The following is a 12,624-nucleotide window of genomic DNA, read 5'->3' as shown; positions in this document are numbered from 1 at the left end:
CTAGTAGTAGTAGTAGTAGTAGTAGTAGTAGTAGTAGTAGTAGTATTGTATGGGTTAGATCTTTATACTGCTATTTTTTAGCCAGTCTAATAAATTGTCTTCAGATAGATGGACTATCACATAGCCTCCTTCCAGTCAGATGACTGAACAGTGTATAATCAGGTGGTCTGTGTCCTGGGGAGAGGGATCTGTCTTGCACTATGGGCAGATTGGAAAGCCTATTTGTTTCCACCTGTGTTTGTTTACCGCAGTCCTGCAGTGTCTTGTTGTGATCCAGTTTGCGGCTAATCACTGCTTCCTACTATTTGTAGCAAAACCTGGGAGGCACAAAGTTGGGTCTTCAAATGATGTCCTCTTCTTTGGGAGTATTATTTTTCCATTCCTCCTTCCGTGTCTTACTACTAACCCTAAACCTTCCTAATTTTATTTTGTTTCTTTGTTTTTCTTTCTTTTGGGATGTTTTTTTTTCTCATCATTTTTTTTGTAAACTAGTCAAGATCACCAGTGAATGACAATGACTGGCATGCACCGACAGTGACAGTCGTAAAGGCAAGTAATCACCCTAAAGCGACATTAATCGTCAGTAACCACCAGCACGACAATAACAGCCAGTGCATTCAACTACCTGCCACTGGCAGACAATGCACGACAGTAGAAGCCAGATGCTTTTATTTTGGCCACTGCCAACCATGCCCACAATTTTCAATGGCTACCACTAGCAACTGCCACCATCTTTTGGTGTTAATATTTTTTTAGCTGTTTATCCAGTCAGTAATTTTGATGACTCACATACAATAATGCACGAGATAATCAAAGGTATTTTTTGTTTTCGGGAAGGAGGCTTCACCGCAGCTATTCTGGCTTTGAGTCACATTTCCACCGGGCAATGCCGATACACGGGTCCTGCTAGTTGTAAATAAAATCCATTATAAACCATTTACGGTAAGATAGTTCATAGAGTAAATGTGGTAGTATGGTGATTAAAGTGATGGATAAATTGGGGAAAAAAAAAATTAAAGAAATAATGCCTTCACGAATGGCTCAAAATGTTAAGATGGAGGGGGGGGGGGAGTAAGCGTTGCCAAACAGAATTCACAGGAAAATTGTGTATAGGTGATAAAAATGGTTTTACGTTCTTGTTATTTTTTTAATCTATTTTCTTTTTAATTTTACATGTTATTAAATAAGTAACCATTGTGAATAAAATCAATTTAGTATTATGCATGTAATCAGAAAAAAAAAAAAAAAACGTTTGGAGATTTTAACAAAAAGGTACCGGCGCCATGTTTTTGTATCGCTCAAGACGAAAAAAATATTTAAACTTTTTTTCTCCCTATTACTAATTAAAGAAAAAAATTGAAAAAGAAAGAAGAAAAGAATGGAAAACAGAAGGCGAAAAAAAAAAATGGTTAGAAAGGCTTATTAACCTACTCTCCTTATTTTTTATCCTAGAAGAAAATTTTAGGATGTTTTTTGCTGTCGCACTTACTATTTTTTATGAAACTATAAATATTACTTTTTGTATATCAAATTAATTTGAAACCATTAAAGGATCAAAATGCGTCTACGTCACACTAAGATGAACAAAGAATGATCACATACCACCACCCACCTACCCACACACACGCACACAACACACTCCCAACGCTTTTGGGAGACTTGTGGTTGATTTATAATTGGAATATATTTTATTTGCGAATTAATAATTAAAAGTATAGTATCTGTTCTGACATTAGTTAGAAGGGGAAATCCTTATTGATTCGGACAATTTATATTTTTTATTCCATTCAGAGTGCTCCCTTTTTTTTTTTGGAGAGCTTGATATCTCCCAAATTAAAAAGAAACCTTAGGTCATATCCAGCCTCGTGGGGAGCAGCTAAATTAGACAACTTCTTTTGGTACCATAATAAAACCTCCAGAGCCAACAAAACAATAAAACGTGAAAAAAAAAAAAAAAAATATATATATACACAGCAAATAAATGTTACCAAAAGCAAGATAAGTTACTCTTCTACCTACCCGAATAAGCTTTAAAATACTAGTAGAAGAACATTACATTTTTGCACAACTGGTAACATTAATTGGATGGGATTCTTCTAGTATTTTGTTTAATTTTTGATTTTTGAGCGATAAATGGTTTTAAGGAAACTACCATTTTTTTTTTTTCAAACTCAAAAGACCTCACACTACCTTAATGCTTAAAATTAAGTTTAAACAAAAAAAAAAAAAGAAAGTCAGAAGAGTAACTTATCTTGTCTTTGTTATCTATCTATCTGCTATTATATAAAAAGAACCTTGTATGTGTGTGTGTATGTGTGTGTTCATTCCCTATGGACCCCGAAACGAAGTTTTATGAAATTTAACACAAATGTACTTTATGTATCTGGCAGTGTTTTTAGATAGGTTCTGTATCGGAAGATCTCCGATAATATAAATAATCGATAATTTATAAAGCTTAATGAAAGAAGGAACAGGCGATTTTGACCAAAGTTAACACCTTATACAGCCTAACATCACAAGTGTATTTAAGAAGTTTTATTATCACCCAAGCAGAAAGGCCCGGCATCTAAAATCAGCAGTATTGTAATAAATACCTAAACCTTCACGTTATACAATGTATGGTTGGAATTAAAAATTAAATGCAAAAGTCAAATTGCTAAACGGAAAGTAAATTCGTTAATTTTCTCGAGTTTCACTCTTTTTAAAAGAACCGTGGTAGTTCTTTGATATGACAGGGGCGCGGTGGAAATTATTCATGTATCCAAGAATTGAATTACCCTCTGCTACAATTGTTGCTGTTGAAGTGAATTAAAAAAAATTCTTACAATCAATTTTTCAAGTTATCAACAACATATTGTTTTTTTTTTTTTTTTTTTTATCCATATTTACAAGGACGGTTCAGTTAGATGTAAGTTTAGTTGAATTGTAAAATAATCAATCACCTTAATTATGATACAATCGATGTTATGGCTACATTGTGCGCGGTGAGGAGTAAGTACATAGACACTAGACAGGCAGAGCGTCTCGTTAGGGTTGGGGTGGGATGCTGACATTTTAAGTCAGCATTTGCAACACAGTTTCTTTTGTATGTTTTTTTTTTGTTTTTGTTTTTTTGCTTTTTACCCCCGCCCCCCTTTCGTACAAACATCGGTTGTAATGTGGGTGATCGATCAAGTTTAATTTACGATCGGACATAACTTATCTAACAAAGATGGAATCCACTTCTTCAACATTAAACAAGTACATTTTATGACGTTTCTGATTTTTTGAGATGAGGATTGGTTATTCCTATTGTTTTGATTCATCGGACTGCTGTTCTCATCTTGAGCGTTATTTTCACAATGTTTCAGTCGATGTCACCTCCGACCTTCTTCAAGTGTATCTTGTCAAACTCGGGAATGTTTCTATCGAACTCGGGAATTTGGACGGAATTTCGAACGGAACCCTTTATTTATTTCACGGGGGTAGCATGCTCTTGTTCCATCAGCCATGACTAGATAGAGATCCTAAGTAATTCGCACATGAGGATTGAACCTTCAACCTTCAGGAGAATATCACTTTTACAATTGATTTTTCCCAGTACTCTAACCATTGTGCCACGGGTCCTTGCGGACAATTCTAGTATGAATTTTAGGAGCCTTAAAACCTATTTTTATTTCTAGTTGTAAATATCACTATTTATTACTAATTATTACTATATATTAATGTATATCTATCTCTATACATATTACTTGTGTATATTAATGGTTTTACTTATTACTTGTATATATTAATCTTTTTATTTATTACTTGTATATTTTATCTATTGTTTAGAATTACTGGTTACCATGTCGTATTGAATTCTATACTAGGTCTGCTTAGCAGTTGGTTATTCCCCAGCATATGTGCTGCTTCTTTCAGTCATCTTACTCTCCACCGTTCTTCTCTGTCTATAATTTTTACTTCGTCCCATAATGGTAGATAGTTTCCATTTTCTTTCCATATATAGTCAGCTATACCTGACTTTTCAGTTTCTCCATGTACTAAGGCATTTCGATGTTCTTCTAACTGTACTTTCAATGGACGACACGTTTCACCTCTGTATAGTTTTCCACATTTACATGGGATTTCATATACACAGTTCTTAGTCATGATTTTTTCTGTAGGGGGCTTGACTCTCACAAGCTGTTTTCTGGAGAGTTGAATCACTCCTGAATACTGTCCTGATGTCATATGGATTACATATTCATTGAAGCTTTTCAGACAAGCCCTTCATATATGGTATACAAACTGTCGTGAGTTTCTGAGTGGTGTCCTTTTGTGTTTGGTCCAGATTTCTTGGAGCTGATATCTTGCTTTCTGGATAGTTGTTTCGGTGAAGGGTTTCTCTTAAACTTGCCATCTCCTCTTGATATGCACTGATGTTACTGCATATTGCTTTTGCTCGGTGTTGTAGGCAACGGTCGATTCCTTTCTTTACATTATATGGATGGTGGGAGTTGTAGTTTAAATACTGTCCAGTGAAAGTTGGCTTTCGGTATACAGATAACATAAACCCCTGACCTGTGCGAGTTATCAGCACATCTAGGAACGATAATTTATTGTTATTTTCTTTTTCCATTGTGAACTGTATAGTTGGATGGATCGAGTTCACATTTTTCTGATGCAGCCAGAGTATGAATGTGTCATCTACATATCGCAGCCACATTGTTGGCTTTAGTGGTAGTGATCCTAATGACATTTCCTCAAAGTATTCCATGTATGCATTGGCCAGTAATGGGGACAATGATGATCCTATCACTAGACCTTCTTCCTGCCGATATATATCCTCAGTAAGAACAAGGATCTTATACCACCTGCGAAATACAGACAGATAGTACAACATTATAGTAAGCTCCCACACCTATATGGCCTACCTAATATTCACAAGGACGGTATTCCATTAAGACCGATTGTCAGTGCCCGAGGCTCAGCATGCCATCCATTGAGCCGATTTCTGGTAGATATAATCAACCCAATCATCGGCAGATCTTCATCATACGTCAAGAACTCAGCTTACTTCGTGGAAATAATAGAAAATGCTCCCATTCATTTCAACTAGATGGTGAGTCTAGATGTAGTGATTCTGTACACGAAAGTACCCACTGATAAGATCCTGACAGTGGTACGGGATAAGCTGACATCGGATGCCTCACTAAAAGAATGCACTTGCATCCCAATTGACGATATAATGGAGATGCTGACCTTCTGTGTAGAAACTACATACTTCGTGATGGGATCTGATATATATATCGCCAGGAAGAAGGTCTGGCGATGGGATCACCATTGTCTCCAGTACTGGCCAATGCATACATGGAATACTTTGAGAAAATGTCATTAGGATCAACACCACTAAAGCCAACAATGTGGTTGCGATATGTAGATGACACATTCATACTCTGGCCGCATCAGGAAGATGTTCAAACGTTACTAGACTATGTGAACTGGATATGTCCAACTATACAGTTCACAATGGAAAAAGAAAATAACAATCCATTGAAAGTATGGTTAGAAGAACATCGAAAAGCTGTAGTACATGGAGAAACTGAAAAGTCAGGTATAGCTGACTATATATGGAAAGAAAATGGAAACTATCTACCATTATGGGACGAAGTAAAAATTATAGACAGAGAGGAACGGTGGAGAGTAAGATGACTGAAAGAAGCAGCACATATGCTGGGGAATAACTAACTGCTAAATAGACCTAGTATAGAATTCAATACGACATGGGAACCAGTAATTATAAACAATAGATAATATATACAAGTAATAAGTAAAACCATTAATATATACAAGTAATAAGTATAGAGATAGATATACATTAATATATAGTAATAATTAGTTATAAATAGTGATATTTACAACTAGAAATAAAAATAGGTTTTAGAGCTCCTAAAATCCATACTAGAATTGTCCGTAAGGACCCGTGGCGCAGTGGTTAGAGTACTGGGAAAAATCAATTGTAAAAGTGATATTCTCCTGAAGCTTGAAGGTTCAATCCTCAGTGTCGGCAACTGAAATCTACATTTGCGAATTACTTAGGACCTCTATCCAGTAATGGCTGATGGAACAAGAGCATGCTACCCCCGTGAAGTAAATAAAAGGTTCTACTTGAAATTCCGTCCAAATTCCCGAGTTCAACAAGATACAACTGAAGAAGGTCGGAGGTTATATCGACCGAAACGTTGTGAAAATCACAGTCCGATGAATCAAAATAATACGAAGTAAATTTTATTTTATTTATTTTTCATGTGTATCAACAGAGAATTTCAAATCAGTCCCCGAAATGGTTGAAGCATTTTACATTTTAAAGACCACTTTTTGTTTCCTTTTTTTTTTTTTTTAGGAAATGTTCAACTTTATTTATTTTAAAGGACATTTTAAACCATAACCTAACCATTCGAATGCTTAGTATTATCTGCTTATTTATATTTTTGAGTGCTTATACAAAAAACAGCAATAGATCGAGTTTTTAAATATGTCCTTTTAAACAAAAAAAATATTACTTACTGACTCGACAGTCTTTCGATATCGGCTAAATATGTTGGACACCATTACGATGTAATCTAAAATATTTTCTGAGTTATGCCCCCTGTTTATGCAATCTTCATCGTCTACAGTAAAACATCTACAAAAAATGCAATTTTACCCGATTTTCCGTATAAATTATTTTAATCTTAAATAATGTCTACTCGATGATTTTTCGTAATTTTTGGATATATTACTATTTTCTACATGACAATTAAGTACGTAATTTTGTTTTTGCTTAAAATAAAATAAAAAAATATCGATCTGCCGCTTCTCTTTGTACACAAGCACTCATTTTTTTTTTTTTTTTATCTCGCAGCTGTCAAATCATAAACTGTGTCGGACATTTCTAGGACTGACTTTCGATTCACCATCGATATTCGGGACTGACTGGGTAAATATCGAAATCCCATAGATACCCACACCATAAAAGATGCTAAAGTATTTCATTAAAAAAAATCTCCGTGCACCCACCGTGCACAAGTGCAAGAGAAAACGTATTATTATTTAAAAGCACAAACATATTAAAATGGCGGACAGACGAAAAATGACCAGCATTTTAACAACTTTTACATCTTCACAATTAATTTTCCTAGCTTTTTTTAAATTTTTAGTTTAGTTTAGTAATTCATATATATATATATATATATATATATATATATATATATATATATATATATATATCTGCTTGGATTTTAGACGTCAAAAAAGTTGTAAAAAAATTGACCATATTGCACTGGATGAACTGAGGAGCAGCTGATTTGGAATCATATTCAAAATGTTAAACTTGATATACGACTAAAAATAATTAAAGATGTAGTTTTTGCATTCTTTTAAAATCCAAGTAAGGTCACGTAAAAAAATAAATAAATAAATAAGTCACGCTTGTTTTTAAATTATGTCACGTGACAACACATATGCCATAGTTGAAATTTTACTATTTCTTGTAATAATTGGTCATTCATTCATAAAGTTAATTAAAAAAATGGATAAAGTCTTTCAAATGCTTTTACGTGAAAAGATTGATTTTATTTTTTTCTGCGTTTATTTTTTTTATTAATAAAGATGATTAAAAACAATTAATCAGTATTTCTATTCGTTTCCGATAATAAAAAAATCAATGCGCTTGTTCAAAGAGAGACGAGAGTGAGAGATCGATTTTTTAAAATGTCCTTTTAACCAAAAACAATATTACTTAATTTTCATGTCGGAAATAGTAATATATACACAAATTACGAAAATTCAAGGATTAGAAATTTATTTATAGTTAAAAGTAATTTTTACGGAAAATTGGGTAAAACTGCATTTTTCGTAGTTATTTAAGAGTAGACGATGAAGATTGCACAAACAGGGGACATAACTCAGAAAGTATACTTTAGATTACACCATAATGGTGTCCAACATGTTTAGCCGACAGCGAAAGTTTCTTTTCAGTAAACACATAATAGCAGTTGTACTACTCAATGAATTTTCATATTTTTTGGATATATTACTATTTTCAACATTAAAATTTAGTAAATAATATTTTTTTTTGTTTAAAAGGGCATTTTTATTTTTAAAATTCGGTAAACTTTTACTTACTTTCCACCTTAACAATCACCTTTAAAATGGCGACTTTTAGAGATTTTAGGGTATGCTGAAAACAAATATCGCATTTAAATTTTCAGCAAACAAGTAATTTCCCGGATATTAAGCAATGCAATTCCTTCATGTTATCACTGGTGGCCATTGTTGTACGCGCAAGCGAATTACTTAATATCCGGATAACGGCTTGTTTGCGGAAATTTTAAATGCGATAATATACTATGTCAATAATTTAAATGAAATTTTCATCTATTAAAACCAAACAATATTTCCTTTTTTTTTTTTTTTTTTTTCATTTTCGCTTGTAAGACCTCCCTTCTATTCGAGTAACACCGATTTATTTTTTAATCGATAATTTAGTGATTTTTCCCGATCTTAGACGAAAAATCTTCTCTTTTTTCTTCACACGATGACTGGCCATTACTAACCATTTCTCCCGATACATTGTGATAATACATTTTTTTCGGTGCATGTTAATAGAATAGACAGGTCGATTTTTTTTTTTTTTTTAATATGTCGTTTTAAGCAAAATGAATATTACATACTTAATTGTCATGTTGAAAATAGTAATATATCCAAACATTATGAAAATTCATCGAGTAGAAAGGTATTTATGGTTAAAAGTAATTTTCTACGGAAAATTAGGTAAAATTGTATTTTTCTTGGATGTTATAAAGTAGATGGTGACAAGGAAACATAACTCGGAACGCAAATTTTAGATTACATTTTAATGGCGGTCAAAATATATATATATATATATATATATATATATATATATATATATATATATATATATATATATCTTATAGCAGAAATTTTTGTACTAAAAACACAATAACAGTTGTCCAACTCGATGAATTTTCGTAATTTTTGGATTTTGACATGACAATTAAGTACGTAATTGTTTTTGCTTAAACCGCCATATTTTAAAAATCGATCCGTCGACTCTATCTTAACAAGCAGTGCAAGCACCTGTTTTCATTTAATGTAGTTTGGATCAGGATTAACTAAATTCCATTTAAAATTGGTGCTTGTACATTTTAGCACTCTTCGACAAATTTCGAAAGCCATTCTTGACATGGTCAGGGGGTATCTCTTACTTTGTCGTGAACGGAAATCTCTTAAAATAAAAACAATTAATTTACCGGAAGATGTTAAAAATTACACATGCCAAATAATTTGTTTTCTTGGTCTTTTTTCAAAAATTTTTTTTTAACATTTTTTTTTTCATCTTAAAAAGTTCCGTCCGCGACAAATGAAAAGTTAACAAAGCCCCCCACCCCCCACTCTCTATGTTAAGAATGGCTTTCTAGATTTTCACAAGATGTTAGAAAGCACGAGTCACATTTCATAAACTTAAATTACAAATATCAGTATAAAATTGGTACCGCAGGAGGAACAGCACGTCTTTTGTGACCCTTCTTCAATATTCTTTGTTGGATTCGCAACCGACGGTGCCAATATTGTTCTGATATTCTTTAATACATATATATAAACATTACACTCTTAATTTTTATTCTTTTTTTAATAATAGAACACTGTTGGGATTCTCTGCCGCTTATTATAAAGATAAGTAAATATATCCAAATTTTTACAGCACCTGTTTCGTGACACATAAACAATCAGTTATTATTATGTTAATACTGAATTTTTTTACGTGTTCACTCATCAGCAAAATTGGAAGTTTTTTTTACTTTAAAAAGAAAATAAAAAGAACTGGGTATAATCACATCATGCCCAATTCTTTTTATTTTCTATTTAAAGTTAAGAAATTCCAATTTTGCTGATGAGTTAACCTGTAAACAATTCAGTATTGACATAATAATAACCGATTGGGTCAATGCGCACTGATTGTCTAACCTGCAAATGGTGTTTATTCCGGAAGCCATTCTTAATATGCTGGAGGTTGGGGGGTGTTTATTCCGAAAGCCGTTCTTAACATGAGCAGGTTGGGGATGTTTATTCAGAAAGGCATTTTTTTTTTCAACTTCCCCATATTAAGAACAGCTTTCGGAATAAACACCCTTTGCAGGTTGGACAACCATTGCACATTGACCACCGATTGTTTTCGAAACAGGTGCTGTAAAAAAAGTGTGGAAATTTTGACATGTTGAAATAATTAAATGGTAAGATGAATAAAAATCTTGAAACTTGAAATATAGCTATTTTGTCATCCATATATATCTGTGTGTGTGTGTGTGTGTGTGTGTGTGTGTGTGCGCACGCGCGTGTGTGTGGTGAAAAAAGGCAACCATGAAAACACAAGGACGAAGGCAACAGTTGATCGATTCGGATGATGTGGTGTGTGGACACAACAAAGATCCTGCGATGTTGCAGTGTTATTTTGTCCAAATTGGGTTATAAGGATTGGCTAACGTGTAACCCCCTCCTTCCCATCCTCTACCGACAAATATATATATATATATATATATATATATATATATATATATATATATATATATATATATTATTTTTTTATTATATGTATATTATATATATATATATATATATGTATATTATATATATATATATAATATATATATAGTGTATGTCACATGTGTGTGTGCGTGTGAATTCTTCCGAATTAAAACACCAATATTTTCACAATATAAAAGTTTGTTCGCTTTTTTCAACTCTTTTTTAATTTTAAACAGAAGCTCCAATCTAAAGTAAACTATTCATTTTACGCGTGTTAAAGTTTCACAGCCAACTGAACGCTCATCTCCTCTCTAAAAATTGAACAGTTTTCAAACATGTTCTTTTTTAAATAATACGATGTTTATTATAAAATTAATATAGTAATTCGATTTTCTTTTTCCTACATGATTTATAGAAGCATTATAGAAGATGTTCACAAAAATCCAAGATACGCAAGATTTGCAGTGTTAACTGAACCCCTAATTAAAAATTGAACTTTTTCCTTTCATAATCTGAAAAAGTTGTTTAACGTGCAGAAGAATTAAAAATTGTTTTTTTTTGCCTTTTTTTTTTATTTTAAAGATGGGACGGGTGATGTGCGCTTATTTTTTCCTAAAAACAAAAACAAGGATGCATAGACAAATAATTATTAAAAATTGTTTTTTGTTTGTTGTATTTTAAAAGCGTGTGGGAGTTATCGTAGATGTCCGCTTACTATTTTCCTAAAAAAAAAATTTTTTTTTAATTGTCTCGTTTTAAGAGTGCATTTAAATAAACAAACAACGAAGTGCGAGCTGGACGGAGGAGGACACTGGGTCAGGGTTTCGTAGGTAATATCCCGTCGTCTGGGCCCAGACGACAGGGTATTACCTACGAAACCCTGACCCAGCATCGACAAAAAAAAAAAAAAAAAAAAAAAAAAAAAGAGCACAAAGAATCAATCTGCCACATAAACATAAATAAAAATATGACTAAGAAAGAAATAAGAATAATTAAAATACTTACTTTGGTCGTCAAACTTCCTGATAATTGTGTCGATAAAGGTATTTGGTGGAGCAACATGACCTCTTCTGACGGGCATTTTGGTATATTAATTGAACGAACAACGGAACAGGGTATTTTGGCAGTGGTAGCGAATATAAGAAGGGGGAAAAAAAAAGAGAACGCGTTACCCTTTTACACCTGAAAGAGGGGAGGGGTAATTATTTATTTATTTGCTTGCATTTATGTTTCTTCATTTTTTTTTTTTTTTGTCTTTTCCAATTTTTATGGGTAAATTGGTTGTTGTTGCTGTTTTTATTTATTTTATTTAAAGAAGAGAGTGTTTTTTTGCGGGGGGGGGGTCCGCAAAACTATTATTATTATTATTATTATTATTATTTTCACCTCTCTTCTTTTCGCCTCCCTCTTTTATTCGGTTTGTTCAGACGAGCGCTTTTCCCCCCCTCCTACTTTCTCGTTGTGTTTGTTTATTTTTATTTTTCTTTTTTTTTTATCCCTTTCTCCACCCCGTCCTCCTCTTTCTCAGTCGCGATCGGTGCTTTTACAAAAAGAAAAAAAAAAAAAAAAAAGGGGTCCACTCCTTTCTCTTTTCCTTCTTCGTCGCTACCGCTAACCCTTTCCCTCTTCCCAAACGCTTCACAAAAAAAAGCAGTTTTGTTTTGCTTTTATTTTTATTACTTTTTTTTGCGCACCTTTTTTCCCCCCCTAACTTTTCATTTCCTTTTTTTCTTTTACTTTTTTTTTTTTTTTTTTTTTTTTTACTTTCTCTTTTCCTTTATGCCCTCCAAAATGGCTGGCCTCTTTTGAGATTGTACCGTCGGAAAAAATCGCTATTTATGCTCCGCCATCGCTAACAATTTAAGATTTAATTAAATCTAGAAAATTAAATTAATAACATCTCCAGTTTATTGCTAGGAAACATTATCGCCTTTTTTCTTTTTACGATAAAAACATAAAAGTATATCTATTATTATTTTTATTATTGAATTTGTGTATTTTGGTAATAATACTTATCCTTCTCATTTTCGTTGTTAAATGTTAACTAAAAAAAGAAAAAAACTCGTTGCTTTTATT

At 32.7% G+C, this 12,624-nt stretch overlaps 1 protein-coding gene across 1 annotated transcript in view; it reads right to left on the bottom strand.

Annotated features, from left to right (window-relative positions):
* LOC145291203 (voltage-gated inwardly rectifying potassium channel KCNH6-like) overlaps positions 1-12,119 on the bottom strand; it is a 273,483-nt gene extending 261,364 nt beyond the window's left edge. The window contains exon 1 of the mRNA XM_080136788.1: positions 11,554-12,119. Within this exon, the coding sequence (XP_079992914.1) occupies positions 11,554-11,629 (76 nt within the window). The 5' untranslated portion in view covers positions 11,630-12,119. The remainder of the gene's footprint in view (positions 1-11,553) is intronic.
* Between the last annotated feature and the right edge of the window lie 505 nt (positions 12,120-12,624).

Source organism: Euprymna scolopes, chromosome 12 (assembly GCF_053919585.1).
Source record: "Euprymna scolopes isolate OS-2025 chromosome 12, ASM5391958v1, whole genome shotgun sequence".
NCBI lineage: Eukaryota > Metazoa > Mollusca > Cephalopoda > Sepiida > Sepiolidae > Euprymna > Euprymna scolopes.
This window is presented reverse-complemented; position numbering and strand designations above follow the sequence as displayed.